We start from the raw sequence: 24,463 nt of genomic DNA, 5'->3' as shown, positions 1-24,463 counted from the left end.
TTGCATTTTATTTTTAGGCTTATTACAGTTCGAGGAGTTTAATGGCTGTTTGGTACTGTTGTGAGATAATAATGATTTAAAAGCTACAAATATAAATAGTTTAATAAATACTTAAGATTGTAGTTTTTAAATTGAAATGATTTTATTTCATGATTGATTGAAAAAAAATTATAATATTTTATTTATTTTATTTAAAAAATACTATTCACAGGTTGTATTTACTAAATACAATCGACTTGTATATCCAATATGCATATATGTTTTTTCTCAAAGTAGATATAATTTTTTAACCCATAAAACCTTTATACCACACGTGCCTTACTTAAATCAGTTTGTACTACTTTTGCTCCACGACCACAAAGCCCAGCGACTCTTTTTATCTTATTCTCCCGCTACATTTTATCATACCTACCAAAACTAATTATTGATCACATGTTCTGACTAGCATCGAATTATATCTGAATTTTTCACGTTGGTATTTTTGTTAACATGTTTCTAGAATTGCACTTGGTTGGTTTGCAATCAGCTTTAGCCACCTATCCACCAAAATTCAAATATTATGTTAAGTGGAGAATTAAAAAAAATGATAGAGGCTTTGAATTATTCATCAATGGCCATTTGTTGTGTTAAGGCAGCCATATGTCATTGGAAGAGTATTTTACACAACAAATCTGTACGGCAATTAAAAAATTCTAGTACAAAAGCTGTTAAGTAAGCTTATCGAACTTTTCAAACTAGTTAAGTAAAGATAATTGCAAAAATTATAAAGAGGAGAGAGTAATATAATTAAAGCGAAAGTTTATAACTCGAATGAATATATACTAGAGAGCTTGAGAGATTTACAAGTATGCTTGAATTACTTATTGTATTGTGTGTCTAAAATGGTAAGTGTCATACCCTATTTGTAGGAGAGACTTGCCTATTCTAAAAAATTCCACGCAATTTGTACAACTTATTATAAAAATTTAGATATTTTTAAATATATAGAGGTGTCGAAGATTCTAAATATGTACAAGTGATTAGATGTGTTAGAGTGTGCTAGAAAATTCTAAAATTTGGCCAAGTTGCACACATTGACTTAGATTTGGGCTCTTGGACCCAGAATCTTAAATTCTCGAACTGAAATTTTGGACAGCCCGTTACACATAGGCACTTATGCAGTTTTGCCCTTATTCAAATAATTTGGGTACTGTGTTTCTTTGAAATGTTGGAATCTAAGAGAGTCTAAATGAAAGTTGAGTTTATGGTTGATGCGGGGTTTTTTAATTCAAGAAACGCTGTCTTGTCCTTTGGCAAGTGTGTTTGTCTTGTCTGCTTGACAAGTAAATAAATACCTTCTTTGTTTTCTTTGCTCTTTAGTTTTTTCTTATTCATTGTTTCGCCTCAACCAAGTTAGTCACATTGTTCTGAGTATGGCGGGTGCGCACACAACAATGGAGGCTGACTTAAACAACTCTTATGCACGGCTTACTCTTGCTGAGGAGGAGGAAGGGGGGATAATTGTAGCGGGGGTTGAGGATGAGGAATGCGAGGAGGCCCAAAGTGATTTCCGTTACTGCCTTGTGGGTAGGTTCTTGACGGACAAGGTGATTAACTTCCCAGCCATGAAGAGCACTATGGCTTCGCTGTGGAGGCATGGCAGAGGAGTTTGTATTAAAGATCTGTCGCCTACACTATTTCTCTTCCAATTCTTTCATGAAATTGACATCAACAGAGTGATAGACTCAGGGCCTTGGACATTTGACCAGCATATTCTCATTGTTCAGCGGTTGGGGGCAGAGGATCAACCTCAACATGTACCTTTATTTCATACATCATTTTGGACCCAAATCTACAACCTTCCTATCGGTTTTCAATCAGAGAAAATCTTACAGAGCATTGGTAATTACATTGGCAAGTTTGAGGAATCAGATGAAAATAACCTTAAAGGGATTTGGAGGAACTATATGAGGATTCGGGTGGCCATTGATGTTAGGCAGCCTCTCAAGCGTAGGATGCGTCTCAAGAAAGCAGGTGGAGATTGGATGTGGGTGGACTTCAAATACGAAAGGTTGAATGTGTTTTGTTTTATCTGTGGTCTCCTTGGTCACACAGAGAAAAGTTGTCCATCTTTGTATGAGTGTACTACGGCTACTATTACTAAGCCGTTTGGCCACTGGATGAAGGCGCCTACACGTAGAAATTTGATGAACGCTGGCGATCGCTGGCTGCGGTCAACTCCACCAGGGGAGGAGGAGATGAAAGTTGGAAGCTGCAATAATTCCGGTGAGGCCATGACAGTTGATATGGAAGGTACCATAAATCCAGGCTTGAATAAGGGAAACAATTATGAGGGGGGAGACATTACTGGGATTGTGGATACTATAGCAGGATCTCAACATTTTCTGACAAAACGTGGTCAACTGCTTGATAAAGGAAAGGAAGTGATGGCACCTCCTAAAGTTTCGGGTCAATTACAGGAATGTGGGGAAGAGTTTAACTCTGGTATTATTGTTATAGATGCCAAACGGAGAAGGGCCCATGGTGCAATGCAGCTAGAGGTGGGGAGTGATGAGACCACATCCACCCAAGTGATGGAGAATGTGGGTGTTTCAAAAAACGGATTAGCGGTGGGTCCTGGTTCACATGCCCACCGAGAGCAATGAGTTGCTTAAGTTGGAACTGCCGTGGGCTGGGCCACCCACGGACAGTGCAGGTTTTGTTGGACTTGGTCAGAAGTAAAAAACCGGATTTTATATTTCTAATGGAAACTTTATGTAGTCGAGAAAAATTAGAGAACTTGAAGTTTAAGTTGGGCTTTAATAATTTGTTTACTGTGGATAAAGTGGGCCGAAGTGGTGGGCTCGCCCTTTACTGGAATTCTTCTCACAATGTTAGGCTTCTCAAATTTGGGCGTAACTTCATTGACGTCCAAGTAGAAAATGCAGACTCTAGAACGTGGCGGTGTACGGGGTTCTACGGCTTCCCTGAGACGAGCAAGAGGCGAGATTCATGGGAGCTTCTTCGCTCTTTATCTTCCATTTCTTCTTTACCGTGGGTGTGCATTGGAGACTTCAATGATCTCCTGCATAATAGTGAGAAGCGTGGCAGATGTCAGCACCCAAATTGGAAGCTTCAAGGCTTTCGCGCGGCTGTCTCAGATTCTGGTTTGGTTGACTTAGGCATGGAAGGCTATCAGTACACTTGGGAGAGGTCTCGGGGTACGGTTGACTGGGTGGAGGAGAGATTAGATAGAGCTCTGGCTTCTAGCACTTGGCTCTCCCTTTTTCCGAAAGCTAGTGTAGTGAGTCTGGAGGCTATGTGTTCCGATCACCTGCCCATTTTTCTGGACCCTTCCTGGCACCATCAATTTCCTAAGATTAAGAGGTTCAGGTTTGAAAATGTTTGGCTTAGTGAGCCAGATTGTATGGAGGTGGTTACAAAGAGTTGGGAGCTTTCAGGTGGTTGTTCTATTCAATCTAAGCTTCTGTTTTGTGGGTCTGCTCTCATGCGTTGGGGAGGTCATCTTGCTTGTGATTTTGTCAATCGGTTGGCTTCCTGCAAGCAGAAAATGGGGTCTCTTAGGGGCTGTCGAGATCAAACGAGTGTGGCCGAGTTTGTGGAATCACGGAAGCGTTACAATGAGTTATTGCACAGCCATGAGGTGTTTTGGAAACAAAGGTCGAAGTCGCTGTGGTTGAAGGAAGGGGACATGAATTCCCGGTATTTCCACTCTACTGCCTCTAAGAGGAAGCGACAGAACATGATTGGGAGATTACGGAATAGCGCTGGCCAGTGGTGCTCAAATTCGGCAGAGGTGAACTCTTTAATAGGGGAGTATTTCTCAAAATTATTTCACTCGGAAGGAAGTACTAGTGCAGATATTATTTCATGTGTTGCAACTAAGATTACTGATGCACAGAATCAGGAGTTACTGGAGCCTTTCACGGCTACGGATGTTCGGGATGCGCTCTTTAGCATGCATCCAGACAAATCGCCCGGGCCGGACGGAATGAACCCTGCATTCTTTCAGAAATTTTGGCATATTGTTGGAGGTGATGTTATTGCTGCTTGTTTACATTTCATTGATAATTGTGAATTCCCTAATGAGTTAAATGCTATTGCTATAGTGTTAATTCCAAAAAAGTCTAAACCTGAGTGTTTAGCTGACTTACGACCAATAGCATTATGTAATGTTCTTTACAAGATTGTGGCCAAGATGTTAGCTAATCGTATGAAGGCTGTCCTCAACTCGATTATCTCTGAGAATCAAAGTGCTTTTGTCCCTGGGAGGGCCATCACTGATAACATCCTAATATCGGCAGAAATTATGCATTATTTAAAGCGAAAGCGGCAAGGGAAGACAGGGATTGCAGCCTTAAAGATTGACATGTCCAAGGCGTACGATAGGATTGAATGGGGTTTTTTAAAAGCTATGATGTTGAAGCTGGGATTCGCTGCGAGATGGGTTGAGCTAATCTTATTGTGTGTTTCTACCGTCACTTACAAGGTTATTCAGGGCAATAAGGAAGTGGGCCCAATTGTTCCTAGCAGAGGGCTGCGACAGGGAGATCCCCTGTCTCCGTATCTGTTCATCATTTGTGCGAAGGGGTTGAGTTCTTTACTTCGCAAGCAAGCGAGGGCAGGCTTGATGCATGGAGTTAGGGTAGCTAGGGGAGCTCCGATTGTGACTCATCTCTTTTTTACGGATGACTGCTTCCTTTTCTTTCACGCAAATGAACAAGAGGCTAGGATCATCAAACAATCGTTGGCTAGTTATGGGGCAGCTTCGGGACAAGTGGTGAACTACAATAAATCTTCGATTTCTTATAGTGCTAATGTTCGGGCTGCCTCAGCTCAGCAAGTTTGCGACATTCTGGAGGTTGCAGCTACCAGCAACCATGGCTCTTACCTTGGCTTGCCATCTTCTATTGGCCGAAACAAGAATGAGGCATTTCGATTTATCCATGACAAGGTTTGGCGTCGTCTCCAAGGCTGGAATCAGAAGCTGTTATCTAGAGCGGGGAAAGAAATCTTATTGAAAACAGTTGTACAGGCAATGCCGAATTATGCAATGAACTTATACCTTCTTCCTTTGGATCTTTGTAGAGAGCTTGAGCGCATGATGAATTCATTCTGGTGGGGTAATCATCGGAGTGACAGTAGAGGGATAAATTGGATGCGGTGGGAGAGGTTATGTAAGCCTAAAGCTTATGGTGGAATCGGTTTTAAGCAGCTGCACCACTTTAACGTGGCAATGCTTGGAAAACAAGGATGGAGGCTTTTATCTCAACCTGATAGCTTGGTGGCGCGTATCCTTAAATCTAGATACCACCCACTGACCTCATTTGGCAAAGCTACTGTGGGAAGCAATCCTAGCTATGCTTGGCGGTCTATTATGGCAGCGCATCATGTGATTACCCAGGGCAGTCGCATTCAAATCGGTAATGGTCTTCAAACCACGATTGGTGGCTCTCCATGGCTTCCAGATCTGGATCATGGATATGTTACTACCCCCCTGCCTGATGCTATAATCAATGCTCCAGTAAGCAGTCTCATGTTACCAGGGCAACGCAACTGGGACTTGGATGCTCTGACAGACATCTTTAATGAGAAAGATCGAGGTCTTATCACCCAAATTCCTCTAAGTAGCAGAAGAGATGATGATGTCTGGTATTGGTCTGCTGACTCTAAAGGTTTGTTTACTGTTCGTAGCTGCTACAAAATGTTAGTTTACCTTTCGGAGATTCCTTCTAGTCATATATGGCAACGAATTTGGAAGCTTAAAGTCCCTGCTAAAGTTAACCATTTTATATGGCGTGCGGGGGTTAATGTCCTGCCCACCGCGGATAACTTACGACGCCGTCAAGTTGAGTTAGCTTCTACCTGTCCCATTTGTAATGCAGCTGATGAATCTGTTGTCCATTGTCTGTTGAACTGTTCTTTTGCTAAATCATGTTGGTTATTGTCTCCAATTGGTTTTGAGGGGGGTTGTATGTATTTTGGGGATTGGCTGGCGAGAGTCTTTGCCCGCTGCAGCAGTGATGATTGTGACCTTGCTGCCATGATTTGTTGGAGCCTTTGGTTGAATAGGAATTCTAAGGTCTGGAAGAACAAAAATGGGAGGCTGTCAAGTGTTCTTAATCTAGCCGGCCAGGTTCTTTTTCAATGGCGTTCTGTGAGGAAGCTGCAGCTGTTTGATAACACTTTTGTGTCAAATTCTCATGGGGCCGTGTGTTGGCAAAGGCCAAGTGTGGGGTGGTTTAAATGCAATGTTGATGCGGCAACCTTCTCTTCCAGTGGCAAGATTAGTCATGGGGCTGTCATTCGTAATTCGGATGGGGTTTTCATAGCTGCCAGGAGTGACTGCTTTATAGGTAGTTTTGGTGCCCGGGAGGCTGAAGCTATTGGAGTGCGAGAGATCCTCAGCTGGCTCAAGGGTTTACCCGTTTTTCCTGTCATTGTCGAAATGGACAGCTTGCAAGTTTTCAATGCTTTGACTACTAATAGTTTTAGCCCTAATGGTTTTGGTCTTATTATTGACGATTGTAGAGCTTTAGCTCAATCTATAGGAGATGTTACTTTCTCCTTTGTTAGGCGATCTGCGAACTCCACTGCTCATTTTATTGCTCGGGTGGGGGGTTCTTTGTCAGGTCCGGGGGAGTGAAGGCATGTTCCACCCCCTTGGTTGATATCTAAGTTATCTGCTTAATGAATTTTAATCTTTTGACCTCAAAAAAAAAAAAATAATAATTTGGGTACTGTAGGAAACTAGTATTATAAACTAATAAACTCAACCTTAATGAGTAGAATAATTCTCCCAAAAATTAGGGTGTGCTAACCTCAAAGACAAAGTTAAATGATTAATAATTTTAGTTAGTTGACTACTTAATTTCAAATTCAACTACGAAGTCATCAGTAAATTAATGCCCATTAGCAAATGTATAAAATTACTGGTTTTTGTGACTGATTGTGCTCGAGTTGTTGAGTCGTGCACTTGTGCTTGATCGTCATCTTTGATTGGGCAATTCCGAAACGAAATTTCAAGAAGCACATGCTGACATGCACATCCCACGTAAGACTAATAAAAAGATAACGGAAAATCGGAGCCTCTTAAGTAAACGAACCACACAACATCACATCTCAAACTAAACAGTTGTCGGAGGAAAAGCACAAAGCCAAAGCTCATCCATGGCCTCCTCCTCTGTGCCTCTTCCTCTTCCACCACCTCCACCAACCGCCACTCCTCCTCCTCCTCAGCTTCCGCAAATCCACTCACTCTCCCCGCCAATCCCAAAACTCAAAACCCCTACAATTCGCTCCCGCTTAAGCAAAATTTGCCAAGAAGGCCGTCCCCATTTAGCCCGCCAATTGTTCGACTCAATTACCCGCCCAACAACCGTCATTTGGAACACCATCATTATCGGGTTCGTCTGCAATAACTTGCCCTATGAAGCCATTTTGTTGTATTCCCAGATGAAAAAATCATCTCCTTACACCAGTTGTGATAACTATACTTACTCTTCTGTTCTTAAGGCTTGCGCCGAGACCCGTAACCTTAGGATCGGTAAAGCTGTGCATTGTCATTTTATTAGGTGTTTCTCGAATCCTAGTAGGTTTGTGTATAACTCTTTGTTGAATATGTACTCTACTTGTTTGAGTTCTTTGGATGCTGAAATGGTTGGTCTTAAATACGTTGAGGTTGATTATTCGAAATATGATTTAGTTTGTAAAGTTTTTGATACAATGCGAAGGAGGAATGTTGTTGCGTGGAATACAATTGTTTCATGGTATGTAAAAACTGAGAGATATATTGAGGCAGTTAGGCAATTTAGGATGATGTTGAGAATGGGAATTAGACCAAGTACCATTAGTTTCGTTAACGTTTTCCCTGCTTTGTCAAGTTTAGGCGATTACAAGAGTGCTGATGTTGTTTATGGGTTGCTTGTTAAGCTTGGAAGTGAATATGTGAATGATTTGTTTGTGGCTAGTTCAGCGATATTCATGTATGCTGAGCTTGGTTGTTTTGATTTTGCGAGGAAGATTTTTGATATTTGTTTGGAGAGGAATACTGAGGTTTGGAACACTATGATTGGTGGATATGTTCAGAATCATCGTCCTGTTGAAGCTATTGAGCTTTTCATTCAGGCGTTGGAGTTAGACGAGATTGTTTTTGATGATGTGACTTTCCTGTCAGCTTTAAGTGCGGTTTCACACTTGCAGGAATTAGACTTGGGTCAACAGCTGCATGCATATATAATTAAGAATTTTGTGGCATTGCCGGTTATTGTTCTTAATGCCGTGATTGTCATGTATTCAAGGTGCAACAGTATCCATACATCATTTAAAGTTTTTGAGAAGATGCAGGAAAGAGATGTTGTTTCTTGGAATACTATGATTTCTGCTTTTGTGCAGAATGGACTGGATGATGAAGGGTTAATGCTTGTGTATGAGATGCAGAAACAAGGATTTATGATTGATTCTGTGACTGTAACTGCTTTGCTTTCAGCAGCATCAAACCTTCGAAATCAGGATGTTGGAAAGCAGACACATGCTTTTCTTCTTAGGCATGGCATTCATTTTGAAGGAATGGAAAGTTATCTTATAGACATGTATGCAAAATCTGGCTTGATTAAGACTGCACGACAAATTTTTGAGAAAAACGATTCTGGAGACAGAGATCAAGCCACTTGGAATGCTATGATTGCAGGGTACACCCAAAATGGACTGCTTGAGGAAGCTTTTGTGGCTTTTAGACAGATGCTTGAGCATAATGTAACTCCCAATGTTGTGACTATAGCATCAGTTCTCCCAGCTTGTAATCCCATGGGAAATATAGAGTTGGGGAAACAACTCCATGGATTCTCTATTCGCTATTTGTTGGACCAAAATGTCTTTGTTGGTACTTCCCTTATTGACATGTATTCCAAGTCAGGGGTAATTAATTATGCTGCAAATGTTTTTGCTAAAATCCCTGAGAAAAATTCTGTTACATATACCACAATGATATTGGGTTATGGCCAACATGGGATGAGCGAGAGAGCTCTCTCTTTGTTTCGCTCAATGAAAGGATGTGGAATTGAACCTGATGCTATTACCTTTGTTGCGGTATTGTCAGCCTGCAGTTATGCTGGTTTAGTTGATGAAGGTCTTCAAATATTTGACCTGATGCAGCAAGAATACAAGATTCAGCCTTCAACTGAGCACTACTGTTGTGTTGCAGATATGTTGGGGAGGGTTGGGAAAGTGGTTGAAGCATATGAGTTTGTTAAAGAACTTGGTGAAGAAGGAAATGTGTTGGAAATTTGGGGTTCACTTCTTGGATCCTGCAGACTTCATGGTCATTCTGAATTAGCAGAAGTTGTCGCCAAGAAGTTGCTTGAAATGGATACAAGAAACAGTATGCCAGGCTATCATGTTCTGCTCTCCAATATCTATGCAGAAGAAGGTAACTGGGAAAATGTGGATAAAGTAAGGAAAGAGATGAGAGAGAGGGGGTTGAGGAAAGAGGTAGGATGTTCTTGGATTGATGTTGGAGGTTATGTGAACCGTTTTGCTTCTAAGGATCAAGAGCATCCTCAGAGCCATAAGATATATGAAATGTTGGAAAGATTAGCGATGGAAATGAGAAATGCTGGCAATAAGACCATTCAAAACTCCAATGTAGATGCCACCTCTAGGTTTGATGAATGAAAGGGAATGTTTCTTATATATTTTAAAAATTGGAGATTAGAAAACCGTGTTTGGAAAACTGAAGACAGGTATCTGCAGCAAATTGATAGGCTGCGAGATGGATAGTAGCTGTCGTTGTGCTTGCTGTGTATACAAGTGTGAGTGCTAGCTCGAACTGTGGGACTGTTTGTTCAAACTGACCATTTGGATTAATTGTGAAATTCCTGGCACAGTTTTTTTAAGCAGATCAGTAGTTTTCATGAAGCAGCTCACTGTATGTACTGCTTTAGTCTGTTGACATGGTCTTTAATGACCGAGCTAAGCAATGGAGACTGAGCCTGAGTCGGTTGGGTAAGCAACTCCGAAAGGGTTTTATCATCTTTTTCAGGTCAGTACCACTTATGCATATTCCATTTGCACGATCGCTTTAAGGTTAGAGTTTCAGTTCAAATCATGTGATCTTATGTTTTCGCACTATTGCTATTGGGGCCAGTGGTGCTGCATTTTAAATCTTGCATTTGAGTATGTATATTTGTTACTTGGTATTGAATTCCGCCGCTCAGTATTTCTGGTGAGAACTCTGAATATAAGAAATTGTAAAGATGGGTTTGAAATTCCATTTCAGAACTTCCAGTATGCCTTTGTACTGGACCTGACTATAAGTGCTTGAATTGAGGCTAATATAAGCTGTAGGACAACTCTCTTAAATATCAAGTTATTTTGAAGTTTGTTATACTTTATTCTTAGAAATTGCTTGAATCATTTTGGATATCTTTTTATCTCAGAATATTTGGTAATTTGTGAAGAATTTGTACCTACATAAAGAAACATTAATTGAAATGAAGTTTTAATGAAACTGGGTGATCACTAGGAATGAAGATTAAATAGAAGGAAAGAAGAAGCAAATTTAAAAGCCAATAAAAGACACTCTCGTGATTATTATTATTATTATTGAAATGTATTCTCTTAATTATTTAATGTTCACTGAACAAACATTATAAATGATTAATGTTCACTAAAACAAACATTATAAATGGCTGATTTGGTTTTCTTTTCCCATTTTCTCTGTCTATTATTTGTCCTCCTATTTAATTTTCAAAATATCCTGCCGTCTTGCTCCTGTTTATGCTCTCCAGTTTCAAGTGACTGAAAAATTACTCGCAGGGTCAAAATAATTGTTTCATTACAATTTTTGAAGAATTCAAGCATTCTGTTTCTTCTTTTTTTTTTTTTTTTTTAAAAAAAATCTGAGAATTTGAGTTAGAATTGTAACAGAAGCAAATGTTTATGAATTGCAGAACGTGAGAAGAGCATGTTCATCCTACAGCACTCTATAACCGAGATAAATCTGGGGACATAATCTAGGAGTTGCAAAACCTAGCAGGGATGATGAAGTATTCCATCCACTGCCCCTTTTGCCAATGTGTTCCAGTATGCCTCCGTACTGAATCATATAATCCACTCCGAGAGATTGAAGGGGATATTTTTTTTGCTGGAACTTCTATCAGGCATTCTACCAAATATTCTTCTTCAATCAGATTTAATAAACAGAACGGCGTCTTCTTCTTCGAAAGCCACGACAACACATTTAATAATGTGTTTTCATTCATACTTCACAATCAGTCAGTTCTCTTCGAAGACATACGTCAAAATTAGAACCACAAAGCAAGCTTGAAATATTAAAATCGTTTAATGCAATAATATAATTCTTATTTATATGTTTAATTGTAAATATTTGTGTAATAATTTATAATTACAGTAGTTGTAAATATCTATATAATATAATAGTTTGATGTGTAGTCAGTATTAAAAAAAAATATTAAAAATATTAATTTTATATTCAATTTCAAATACTTGCGTATCCCAGGACAATAGCAATGATGCCTCATTTAGTTGAGAAATTGTCTTATATAGCCACTTTCAAAAACTCAATATCACAACCAGCCATAGAGCAAAAATTCATACAATAATAACCACACACACCTCTTATGGACTAAATTACCCCCTCTCCAAAGACCATTGTCAAAATCACTTAACTCACGCATTGCCCAACATCGCCCATCATTGCCCGTTATCTCGAAATTTCTTTCTACAGCCCCATCATCACAATCTCACAATCACAGCCCCTATTTGCATAGCCTCCATTAGCAAAAAGGTTGTACATTGTTAACTGCATCAGGATTCGACTTAAAGGTATGCTTCCCTTACACTTTTACAATAAGTTTTAATTGATTGGTGAATTATTAATGATAGAAAAGCACATTAGGATATATATTGGCATGACAATTCAAGGATTTTTAAATATTAATGTTTGCAAAATATAAGCACATTAGGTCGTTAAAATGTCTCTAAGAAATAATATTCAATTATCTCAATAAATTTGTTGAACTAGTTCCTAATAATCCACTCTTTAATACCAATGCTACTTACTAATATGAAGTTTACACTCATTTCATAAGTTTATTTTTATTTTTTTAATTTATGTTGGGTTTAGGTGGCCCGGTCATGGAGCCATCGCCCGCACATGCTACGGGCGATGGCTCCCGGGTCTCCTTTTATATATATATTTTTTATATTTGGGAAGTAAATTATATGACTCTCCCGGGTCTCCTCATATCGACTTCAAAGCTTTTTTCTTACTCCGATATGCTTGCTGGTATGATAAATTAATTTCATAATCATTCTTCATATCTGAAATGATATCCTTTGGAGTATATATTCGCTTGGCATCAACAAACTTTTGCTTGATAATTTCATCGACAACCCGACTGTTTACTTAACGATGACCATTATGAAAAATATCATTTTGACAAGCATGCACCATGTCATATCTCTTCACTAGCCATTGCACATTCTCCTTGTTATTCGCCCTCATTGCTCGAAGTCGTCATTTACATGTCTTCACAGCACAACAAGCCTCCCAACATATGTTTGTGGACCTATCCACCTTGAACTCAAACTTATCTCTAATGGCAACAATGCCAAGCTCCGTGTATAACCATTCTTTCGTGTTGAATAGCTGCCCAACATAAATACCACTTGAACTGGAACTTCCAACTGTAAGTGAATCTGAAACTACTTAATCTGTGGCATAACTGGAACCTTCAATTGTAGCGAGTCAATTATAGTTGATACTGGAGGCCGACTTCGGCTATGTGAATTATTATCTTCTTGAAATTGAGGCATTGCTTCCATATCATCCAATGGACGATCGCAATCTACGTCATCGCAGTCACGGAATAGAGAGTAGTTTTCCGTAGTTGGAAACCTTTGTTCTCCAGTATCATGGAAGAAGTCATTACCATAATTTGGCGTGGATCTATAGTCAAATGTGCATTCAAAGGCTGAAGATTGGGTTGATGGCATCAAAGGAGCTTATTTTTGTTGAGATGGCATTAAAGGAGCTTTAATTGTAACTTTAGGCAATGTAGTTACAAAAATAGGAATCCTACCATAGTTTATTGGATCAAAATTCATACGTATAATAACGTTTACCATTTCATCATCTAGTATATCCATTGGTAAAGAAGCAGTGGGTTACATGGGACAGTTTGTGCCCCAACTGTTTTCACTGTCATAGAATATTCATTTGAACTTAACTTCAACACTTGATATATCCTAGCAATAAATTGTTCGAAAGTTGCATCATTTCGAAGTAAAAATGCTTTAACTTTTCCATTCTTGTATTTCATACGACCATCAACAAACGTTTCCCATAATCCATCATAACACATCTTAAGCACAATTGTTGGTTCCATTAAACCTGAAGCAAATTAAAATAAATATAATTACATTACTAAAACAATAAATTTATTTCTATAAAAATATCATTGACAACAAACAATTAACATTAAAAAAATTTAAACAAGTGAGAAGTACGGGCGAAGGGTTCCATCGCCTGGGTGAAGGTTGCCTTCGCCTGCGCTTCCTGCTTGTATCGCCCGTGAGAAGTGCGGGCGAAGGGTGCCATCGCCCGGGCGATGCATGCCTTTGCCCGCCCTTAGCCCATGAGAAGGGCGAGCGATGGCAACCTTTGCCCGCGATTGGATTTTCTTCTACAATTCATAGAAATACAATATTTACCAGACTTTTCTTAATTTTGGGATTCACACAAACAAATATCTACCCACATTGTAATAAAATTTATTAAAGATATTTGTTTCTTCAAATATCTACAAAACCCATAGATAAAACTTAATTAATCTTCCAATCTAAATTTTTTTAAAAAAACTAACCTTAATGAGCTTTTTTTTTTTTTTTTGGCTTGATTGATTTTGTCTTCAGTGCTAGTTAAAAATTTTTGTTTGATGCATATAAAATCGGTATAGTTTTGTGTTTAGTTGTTGGAAGGAGTTTGAGAAGTGAAATGAGAGTAATTTTCTAGAGTTTGTGTTTAGTTGTTGTTGAGGTGAAATAAGAGAGGAGCTTTGGGGGGTAATTGAGTCCATAAAAGGTGTGTGTGGTTATTATTGTAAGAATTTTTGTTCTATGACTAATTTTGATATTGAGTTTTTGAAAGTGGCTATATAAGACAATTTCCCCATTTAGTTTTGTCTCCACTAGTATAAGACAATTCAAATTCACAAACACACATTTGTATTACCCAGTAATTCATTAGTAATTTATTGGGCTCACCTATAGCTCGTCTGTTATTGAATGATGCTTGTAGTTTCTCTTGCTATGGATTTAAATTAATATTTGGTTTTGCTATTTTAGCTTCATCATCTCAATGATTTTGATTTGTTGTTTAAGCTTGAAGGATATTTTTAAGTGGTAAGGCTAGCTACATCCCTTTCAATAGGTGTTATAGATTTATTTTAGTAAAATTTCTCGCTTCTTTTAGGTTATTTAAAAAAAAAAAGGCTAAAAATATGCTGGCTACTTATTTGCATGCGACTTTTGTTTAATTTAAAGAGTCATTCGCTATTTGTAATCGTTTGTGACACAAAGAAAAAAAAATTAATAAACAAAATTTAATTTAAAGAGGCATTTGCTATTTGTAATCGTTTGTGATATAAATTAATAAACAAATTCTCAACCATCAGTGCCGCATGTACTTTTATTTAATTTAAAGTATTTGTAATCGTTTGTGATATAAAGGGGAAAAAAATTAATTAATTAATGAACTGATCCTCACGTACTATTATGACATCACTTCAGCTCTTATCTCCCATCTAGACACACATAGAAAGCAGTACTCAATTATTGATTCCCACTCCACAAAACAAGATGAAGAAAGCTGAGCTTGTGTTCATTCCATCGCCAGGCGCCGGCCACCTTGTATCGACGGTGGAGATTGCAAAGATCCTCGTTGATCGCCACGAACGTATCTGCATCACAGTCCTGATAATCAAGCTTCCATTTGACAACAAAGTCGCCGCCTACACAGAATCACTCGCCGCCTGTAATTTACCATCTCGTATCAAATTCATTTTCCTTCCAGATGACAACCAATCCCCTACCCCAGGAAAAGTCCCCTATTCTTCCCTCGAAACCAAAAAAACCCACGTCAAAGAAGCTGTCGCTAAGCTCACTGGGTCACCTGACTCGCCAACACTTGCCGGATTTGTTCTCGACATGTTCTGCATGTGCATGGTTGACGTTGCAGATGAACTTAGGGTTCCTAGTTATGTCTTCTTCACGTCGAGTGCAGCTTCATTGGGTTCCTTTCTTAACGGCCAAGCTCTTTACGACCAAAACAAGCTCACCACTGAGTTGATAGACTCGGGTGCTGATTTGCAAGTTCCGACGCTTGTGAACTCAATTCCTGCTAGGCTTTTGCCTAGTTCTTTTTTTGATAAAGAGTGGGGCGAATTTTTATTTGGGCAAGCAAGAAGGTACAGACTTGTTAAGGGCATAATGGTAAACACATTTGAAGAGCTAGAACCCTACGCAGTCAAGTCTCTCTACGATGGTAAGATTAAGATTCCGCCGGTTTATGCCGTGGGGCCCGTTGTGAATATCACAGGGGACAATTATGCTTTGGGACCCGGAGGAATTGAGAAGAAAGCTGAAGTTATGACGTGGCTGGATGATCAACCGGTATCATCAGTCGTGTTCCTGTGCTTCGGGAGCAGGGGATGCTTCGATGTGGATCAAGCAAGAGAGATCGCGCATGCGCTAGAACAATGCGGACACCGGTTCTTGTGGTCCCTACGTCAGGCCCCAACCGAGGATAAGACCGAACTGCCGAGTGATTACGCAGATCTCAAGGGCGTACTGCCGGGAGGGTTTTTGGATCGAACGGCTGAGATAGGGAAGGTGATTGGGTGGGCCCCGCAGGTTGCTGTGCTGAGCCATCCCGCGGTTGGAGGGTTCGTATCGCACTGCGGGTGGAATTCAACGCTAGAGAGTATTCGGTTTGGCGTTCCGATCGCCACGTGGCCGATGTACGCCGAGCAACAGGCTAATGCGTTTCAGTTGGTGATAGAGTTGGGACTGGCGGTGGAGATTAAAATGGATTATAGGAAGGATATTTTCAATAAAATTCCAACGATGGTTACTGCTGAGGAGATTGAGAGAGGAATCAAGTGCTTGATGAATCCTGAGAGCGAGATTCGGAAAAGAGTGAAGGAAATGAGTGAGAAAGCTGGAAGAGCGGTGATGGACGGTGGATCTTCATTCTCATCACTGGGCCGCTTTATTGATGATGCATTAGACAACATGTGAACCTAAAGCAGCGTCAGTGCTTTTAGCTCAATAATTTCAAAGCAGCTCATGTGCCCGGACTGAGGTGCATTTGTCGTCTTGTTATGTTTTATTTTTTATTATCTTTTTAAGAAGTCTTCTTGTAGTTTAATTTCATATTTTCTCATCTTTATTCTCGTGGACCATTTTGCATTAAAAAATCTTATCTAAAAACATATTTTCTAAAAATAACAAATATAAAATTAATCATGTCAAACGTATTAATCAGTTTTTTTCTTATCAAACCTATTCTGACAAAAAAAAAAAAAAAACAAATACGCCAAAAATAGGGATGACGTTTGGAGTAAATCTCTAAATGAACCAAGTTCAAACTTCAGGTATTGATATAGAATTGATTCTAGATGATTTTTTTCATCTATATCCGTGGACAAATCATTAAGAATTGGGGAATTTTAACTGTACTGAAAGCAATTTTGATTTAAGGATTTTGATTGATCATTGAGGCTACTATTTTAAATAAAAAAATTAACTAAATAAAAATTAAAGAGCTGGATTCAAACAATTTTTAAAAAGTTATATGTTACTTTGTCGGAATGAAAAAGTAACTAACAAAATAAAGATCACACAATTAAGTTACTTTGACTTTATTTAACAAAATATAAATTTATTTTTTCATCCTACATATAAAATTTACAAATTAATTAAACAGGAGCTAAATCAATATTTTTATACCTAATTTTTACTATTTCCTTTCAAAATTTTAAAATCTTTTTAAAACCTGCAGGCGCGGTGGCTGCTCTATCTTAAGCATCCTCCGCCCCAAATCCCACCTGGCCCGTCTAATTGAAAGTTATATGCGAGAACTATTATTTGTTGGCTGGCGGCATAAGTTGATGTTTTGTTTAGATGCGGCCTGATGATCCGCCGGAATCATCGGTGGTGTTCCTGTGATTCGGGAGCATATGTGAAGTTTTGGTGAAGATCGGGTGAGAGGGATTGCATGCATGTGCACTGAAGCAAAGTATATAGTATGATTACGCAACTGTTTCTTATTACATTACCGAATTTATGTGTGTTACAAATAAAAAAAGGAGGTGTAAACAAAAAAATTAATAGCAATAATAAAACATGGAACAAGAAGAGTTTCACCAAACTCAGAATCTATAGAATATAAACTTGTCTATCAAATTAAATAAAAATTGACGCATAATTTCTTTTTCAAAAATAATTTAAATTCATGTGCACTGCAATCACACGCAATTCGAGTTTGTCAAACAAATCGCCCTTGAAGCCTCTGCTTAGATAAACTAGCTAGGTACTTTCTTTTGTTACTCAAATTAATTACATCTCCTCCCTTTCTTTTGGCAAATTCGCATAAGAGAATCGATGTTGTCATAAATTATTTCTTTTACTGATCTTGAGTTTGATTGCAGCCTGCATCTATCCTGCATTGACTCCAATGCTACAACTTGATAAATTTTTCGTCCTAGTCTTACAAGTTTTTCATTGTTTTCAATTTTTTTTATCACAAACCTGTTCTTTTTTCTTTTTTCTTTTTCCCCCGGTGAAACATAACAAAGGTATATACACTTGTACTGTGTAAGAGAAAACTTGTAAAAAAATACGTGAAATTGGCCATTAGTTCCCAATTTTTATGTTTTCCAAGTACATTTCTAGTTGAAGAGACTAGAAAGAAATGTAACCCATAACTCGAATTTATGGCAAGTATTATGGCTATTCATATATTGGATACTCTAGGCACTTCTGGCTGGAGACTGACTTTTTGCACCCTCGAATTATTAGAGATCGCTGCTTAAATTGTTGTTATTGTTATTTGGATTAGATGATGAGCTTTTTCACATCTACATAACGCGAGGCTAATTGTGTTGTTCAGTGTTCATTAAAAGATGGTGAGCAATGACATCTTTTCAGCACGCTCATGTCTCCACTTATATATAAAAGTTAAAACAATTCTCAAGCACGCACGTAATAAGTAGTACACTCCATCAATAGTTTCAACTCATTGCTATGAAAAACCGAAAAACAAACACAAAATGAACAAAGGCTGAGCTAGTGTTCATCCCATCGCCAGCCAGGCGCCGGCCACCTCGTATCGACGGTAGAGATTGCAATGATCCTTATTGGCCGCGATGACCGTCTCTCCATCACCGTCCTAATAACCAAACTTCCATTTGAAATCAAAGTCGCCACCTAATCACTCGGTACGTGCTTCGACTTGTCATCTCGTATCAAATTTATTAACTTGCATGTTCTCGACGATAAACAATCCCCTCCCCCAGAAAAAAAAAGTCTTCTTTATTTCCACTGAAACCAAAATATCCAATCAAAATTTGAATTGCAGATTTGTTTTGTTTGGTCACTAAGAAAAGTGAAAAGAAAATTGAGATTTGAGGCAAGATATTATTTCTTCGGAAGCAAATGTGATTACAAGCTAGGTTTGCTTATATACAAACGTCCAGAACTTTCTACACACATCTAATGCATGAGCTAAGATTGAGCAAAATGCTAACTAACTAATTAACAAAATAACAGAATGTGAACGCTGCCAACGGTGCATTGTACACCATATAACAACCTTGCTGACTCAGCAGCCAGTCATCCCAGTGTTAGTTAATCAACTAACATAACTAACTCTCTGAACTTATATCCTCAACATATCCCACGTCAAAGAAGCTGTCTCTAAGCTCACTGAGTCACCCTAACTCGCCTCCACTAGCCAACTTTGTTCTCGACGTGTTCTGCACCCGCATGATTGTCGCTGCAGTCTTGCAGATGAATTTACGGTTCCTAGTTGTGATTTCTTTACGTCGAGCGCAGCTGCATTGGATTCCGTACATTCTTAATGCCCCAGCCATTCACGACCAAAATAAACTCACAACTAAGTTCCGACTCTTGTGATCTCAGATCCCGTTGTTTATGCTGTGGGGACCATTTCCAATATTCGAGGGTAGAGTCATGCCTCTATCTGCCCGGAGGGATAAAGAAGAAAGCTGATATTATCACGTAGCTTGATGGTGATTCGAGATTGCGCATGCGCAGGAGCAAAGCGGACGTTGGTTTTTATGGTCTTCATGTCAGTAGCCCCCGACGTCCAAGAATGAGTACGAAATGCCGAGTGAACTGATTATGCAGATCCAACGGACGTACCGATCATCGAGTGGTTTGGCGAACAGTTAAGATCGGAAAGGAAATGGGTGGGCCCCACAGACTGCTGGACTGGGGCCATCCTACGCTTGGAGGGTTTGTGCCGTAGTGGGGGGGCGTATTCGAATTGGTGTTCCAATTTCTACGTTGCCGATAAACGCGGAGCAGCAGTTGATGCACCTCAGAAGGCGATGGGAGTTGAGACACGGCACTAGCGGCAAAGATAAAAAAGGATTATAAGAATGATTGTGTGAATGAAGCTTCAATGGTTGTTTCTGCTGAGGAGGTGAAGAGAGGAATCAAATGTTGGATGAAAACGGATGGTGAGATTAGGGGGAGAGTCAGGGAACCGAGTGAGAAAGCCAGACGAGCATTGATGGATGGTGGGCAGGGCCGCTTCATTGACACTACAACAAAATTGATTTATTGCGGGGCAGAGGCTTTACTAATTATGCTGTTATTTATTATTAATGATGGGATGTCTAATAACTATGCCGTTATGGAGTCATTCATCACCGGTGAGGTCCCGCAGCGGGCTTTTGATACATGCTGTGATTTTTTTTTTTAATTAAATCATTCGGTATCCGAAGATCATATTGTATCTGATTAATTCAGATTTGAGTCGGGTAAGATCATTGGGCTAACAAATCTCTCCCACTAAGTATTTAACGTAATTACATTCTCAAGTCTCGAACTGAAAACCTTAGTTAAGTTAGAACAAATCCAATGACCTTTTAGGACATAAGAATAAAACGTGCTACGAGAGTAAATGTTTTTACAGCATAAATGTATTTGTCTCGAAAAAAAATACATTTAATAGCGTAAAAATATATAAATTATTATATATGGTATTGATTTGTTTTAGGATATTGTACTTTGTTAAAATTTGAATAAGTTATTAAACATTAAGCCATATATATATATATATGGTGTAATAGTTATAATATTAAAAAAAACTACTAAGCCATAAGGTTATTATACTATTAAACCATATTGTTAATAGTTTTTTCGGACTTTAATATTGTATTGCATTAACTTTTAAAACCAATTAAAACCAAAGAAATTTAATCAATTGAAACTTATTTAGTTTACTTGTAATTAATTTATAAAACATAAAGTTGAAAGGCAATAATATTAACTACCGTCGATTATTGTAGCTGACAATCGAAGGTGTTTTTTTAGTATCTACAGACATTGATTTTTCTTTAGTCCAAAACAGGATACCAAACCAGATAAGAAATTATCAAAAGTTTTCTGATGCACAGGATCCTTGCTAGAGACAAGTGCAAAGCATACTTCCTTTAGTTTCAAAATAAACAGATGTAAGTTTTCTTTTTATTTTTAAAACTTTAGAGCTCCATTAACAGAGAGAATGCATGTAATATTAATGGCAATAAAGCTTTAATTCACTATAATAGATCTGCAATTAAAATTTTGAGCTAGTAATACATGTGTCGCTGCTTAAATCCAAGAATGAGGGGGTACTAATGGTAGGAAAACTAATTAACATCAATAGTTATCGGAATATGAACGTCGTTGGCAGTTTATGGTGGCCAACAAAAGCAGCTAATGAGTAAATTTATTTTTTATTTATAAAAGTTAAAAAATAAAATTATTTAATTATTTAATGAAAATAAAATTGTTTAATATAAATAAAAATAAAAATAAAAATATATAATATTATTATATATAATATTGTATAGAGTAACTCTAAATATTGTGCAGTATTATTGTTAGGTCTCCTCGATTATTTGAAAGCCTCTGGGTGAAAGAGTTCTAGAAAGATCGATCGAAGTCTTCCGTGTGCGAGTCAATAACAAGTTGCATTAATTTAATATTAGATTTAGCTGGCGAGACCCACCAAGTTGTCGCCAGTAAAACGAAGCCGAAAGCAATCAATTAACTAGGAGGTCCAATAATTGAGTATTTAAATTTCAAATAATTTTTCTAGATAGCAACGTCTCCTTCTTGACTCGTCATCATCAATTAGTTATGCCATGCACCGACTTCTTAATAGTTTGGTCAATTTTTTTAATTCAAAAAATAAAGAATAATTTTATTTAAAAAATCTCATTTAATGAATTTTTTAAAACATTCGATTAAGTATTATATATTTTTTTTTAATTTTTTTATTTTTGAAGAGAGAGATGTCTTATAATTGTTATTATTTTAGTGGAGAGAAAAAGAATTTAATTAAAATAATATGAATTTATTTTTATTTGAAGAACTTTTTATGAGAGATGACTAATTTTTTCACTATTTTATTGTTTTATATAAATAAGAAATTTTTTTTAAAGAATTAAATTAAAATAATTTTTTAGTGATGCTCAGATGAGATTATCAAAACTTCTTTTAATGACAATAATAAAATTAATCAACGTTAGAAATCAAGTTCACATGTCAGCATTTTTTTTTTAAATTAAGAACGATTCTGTGACATGCATGTATTACTTGTTATTTTTATTTTTCTCAACACAAATCAATGAATCTCACAAAATTTTCTTTGCATTAATTTATCAAATTTATCATTCTATACACAATTTTTCCATCACATATTGTTTGCTGTGGAATTTTTCTCTGTACAAGCTTATTTGTGCCAGTAGTTTCATCAATTTCTTTCTTTCTTTTTTTTTCAGCAAATCAATTTCGTAAGTGTTTAGTATGAAAAATTTATAGCATGCATAATAAATAAATAAATAAATAAAATCATCCTTTTTCTGTTAAAATCTAGAAACATGAAAACCTACAAATCTAGATCTATTTTAGCCTCAATCTGTTTAGATCCACAGAAAAATTTCCGAATATGGTCACAATAAACAAAAAATTCACCACCACAAGACATTCCCAGCAAAGCAGTGACATCACTTCAGTTCTTGACTTCTTGTGTCTTCACTTACAAAAGGAATGCACTTATAATAATAAAAAGAATGCACATAATACACACACAATACACCAAACAGCATAACAAAATGAAGAAAGCTCAGCTAGTGTTCATCCCATCGCCAGGTGCCGGCCACCTCGTATCAACGGTGGAGGTTGCAAGGCTTCTCGTTGACCGCGACGACCGTCTCTCCGTCACCGTCCTTATAATGAAGCTTCCACATGACAACACAGTCGCCGCCTACACCCAGTCACTCGCTGCCTCTAACTTATCATCCCGTATCAAATTCATTAACCTTCCCGACGATCAACCCGACAAGGAATCCACTCCCCCAAAAAGATTCTTCGGTCATTTCGTCGAAAGCAAAAAACCCCACGTCAAAGAAGTTGTCGCTAATCTAACTGACGAGTCACCTGACTCGCCTCGACTCGCTGGGTTTGTTCTCGACATGTTCTGCACGTGCATGATTGAAGTCGCAGATGAATTTAAAGTTCCTAGTTATCTTTTCTTCACGTCGGGTGCAGCTTTTCTGGGTTTCATGCTTCGTGTTCAAGCTCTTCACGATGAGGAAAATACGACAATTACTGAGTTGAAAGACTCGGATGCTGTGTTGGAAGTGCCGGGTCTAGTCAACTCAGTTCCCGCTAAGGTTTGGCCTTCCGTTGTATTTAATAAAGAGTGGGCCGAAGTTCTTAACCAGCAAGCAAGAACGTTTAGAGGGACTAAGGGTATTATGGTAAATACGTTCGAAGAGTTAGAATCACATGCGGTGAGGTCTTTTTCTGATGGTAAGAGTAAGACCCCGCCACTTTACCCCATGGGGCCAATTTTGAATATCAAAGGTGAGAACTACGATTTGGGGGAAGGTGGAGCCGACAAGAAAGCGGATATCATGGCATGGCTTGATGATCAGCCTGAGTCTTCGGTGGTGTTCTTGTGCTTTGGGAGCTGGGGAAGCTTTGGTGAGGACCAAGTGAAGGAGATCGCATGTGCGCTCGAGCAGAGCGGACACCGATTCCTATGGTCCTTGCGTCGGCCCCCTTCGAAGGATACGTTTGAGAAGCCAAGTGATTACGAGGATCCGACGGAGGTTCTTCCAGAAGGGTTCATGGATCGAACGGCTAATATCGGGAAAGTGATCGGGTGGGCCCCACAGATTGCGGTACTGGCTCATCCTGCCATCGGAGGGTTCGTATCGCATTGTGGATGGAATTCGACGCTGGAGAGTATATGGTTTGGCGTTCCAATTGCCACGTGGCCGATGTACGCGGAGCAACAATTTAATGCTTTTGAGTTGGTTGTAGAGCTGGGATTAGCTGTGGAGATCAAAATGGATTATAGGAAGGACATTTTGATGGAGAATCCGACCGTTGTGAATGCTGAGGAGATAGAGAGAGGAATCAGGTGTCTGATGGAACATAATAGTGAGATGAGGAAGAGAGTCAAGGAGATGAGCGAGAAAGCAAGAAAAGCTTTGTCAGACGGTGGATCTTCGTTCTCTTCAATGGGCCGCCTCATCGATGATTTTCTGGACAATATAGCATAAAGCTACCGTAGATGTCTCCCACTAGATGCAATTTGCTTTAATGTTTTTCCCTCTATTTTCAATAATTTTTCTTGGCTTGTAGAATTTTATTTTTTTGAGAAGAAAGTAAACCTTTCATTCGTTTGAGTTAGCAAACAAGCACAATGCATCAGTTGGGAATTCATCCAGCTAAATAAAAGATTCCGAGCTTTTCAAAGCTTTTTTGGTTAGGCCGTTAGGGAGTGAGCAAGAACATTACAATATCTGTTTGCTGCTTTGATTATTCGATGTAGTCCGCCAAATTTCTGTTCAGTTGCTTGTCGTGTTGTTGGATGAGTCAGCTACTTCACTGCAGTCTGCCGAGAACGACGCCAACCGAAGCCGGAGCTGATTCGCGAAGATCGTGACCCGATCTACGGATCTACTGCAACCAAGCACCGGATCCACGCCTTGAATCCTCCACTCCACCATCACTCGGTCCGATTGAAGATTCACCTGGCAAGCTGCCCCTGATCCACTCCACCATTCACGGCTGTTGACTCTCATTCTCTCAAAAAGGCTTTTGAGTTTTGGAAATTGGAAGCCCGAATTTG

At 38.6% G+C, this 24,463-nt stretch overlaps 3 protein-coding genes across 4 annotated transcripts; all 3 read left to right on the top strand.

The window, feature by feature from the left end:
* Window positions 1-6,981: 6,981 nt before the first annotated feature.
* Window positions 6,982-11,504, top strand: LOC102628643 (pentatricopeptide repeat-containing protein At3g22150, chloroplastic). Of its 2 annotated transcripts, XM_015531258.3 has the most exons (3): window positions 6,982-9,809; window positions 9,885-10,039; window positions 10,950-11,504. In XM_015531258.3, exon 1 carries the CDS (start codon window positions 7,171-7,173, stop codon window positions 9,670-9,672), a length of 2,502 nt encoding a protein of 833 aa, XP_015386744.1. In that variant the 5' UTR covers window positions 6,982-7,170; the 3' UTR covers window positions 9,673-9,809; window positions 9,885-10,039; window positions 10,950-11,504. The 2 variants fall into 2 exon arrangements, with proteins under 2 accessions (XP_015386744.1, XP_006481381.1); XM_006481318.4 differs by having other exon boundaries at window positions 6,982-10,039.
* Window positions 11,505-14,739: 3,235 nt separating this feature from the next.
* Window positions 14,740-16,471, top strand: LOC102628347 (anthocyanidin 3-O-glucosyltransferase 6-like). Its single transcript, XM_006481317.4, has one exon. It carries the CDS (start codon window positions 14,881-14,883, stop codon window positions 16,318-16,320), a length of 1,440 nt encoding a protein of 479 aa, XP_006481380.1. The 5' UTR covers window positions 14,740-14,880; the 3' UTR covers window positions 16,321-16,471.
* Window positions 16,472-22,286: 5,815 nt separating this feature from the next.
* On the top strand, window positions 22,287-24,100 carry LOC102628061 (anthocyanidin 3-O-glucosyltransferase 2-like). Its single transcript, XM_006481316.4, has one exon. The coding sequence runs from the start codon at window positions 22,392-22,394 to the stop codon at window positions 23,889-23,891; it is 1,500 nt and encodes a 499-aa protein (XP_006481379.1). The 5' UTR covers window positions 22,287-22,391; the 3' UTR covers window positions 23,892-24,100.
* Window positions 24,101-24,463: the final 363 nt, after the last annotated feature.

This window comes from Citrus sinensis, chromosome 6 (assembly GCF_022201045.2).
Source record: "Citrus sinensis cultivar Valencia sweet orange chromosome 6, DVS_A1.0, whole genome shotgun sequence".
In the NCBI taxonomy this organism is placed as follows: Eukaryota; Viridiplantae; Streptophyta; class Magnoliopsida; order Sapindales; family Rutaceae; genus Citrus; species Citrus sinensis.
This window is presented reverse-complemented; position numbering and strand designations above follow the sequence as displayed.

Excerpts from the sequence above, each read along its gene's own strand:
- LOC102628643 (XM_015531258.3), top strand. The coding sequence starts at position 7,171 with ATGGCCTCCTCCTCTGTGCCTCTTCCTCTTCCACCACCTCCACCAACC.
- LOC102628347 (XM_006481317.4), top strand. The coding sequence starts at position 14,881 with ATGAAGAAAGCTGAGCTTGTGTTCATTCCATCGCCAGGCGCCGGCCAC.
- LOC102628061 (XM_006481316.4), top strand. The coding sequence starts at position 22,392 with ATGCACATAATACACACACAATACACCAAACAGCATAACAAAATGAAG.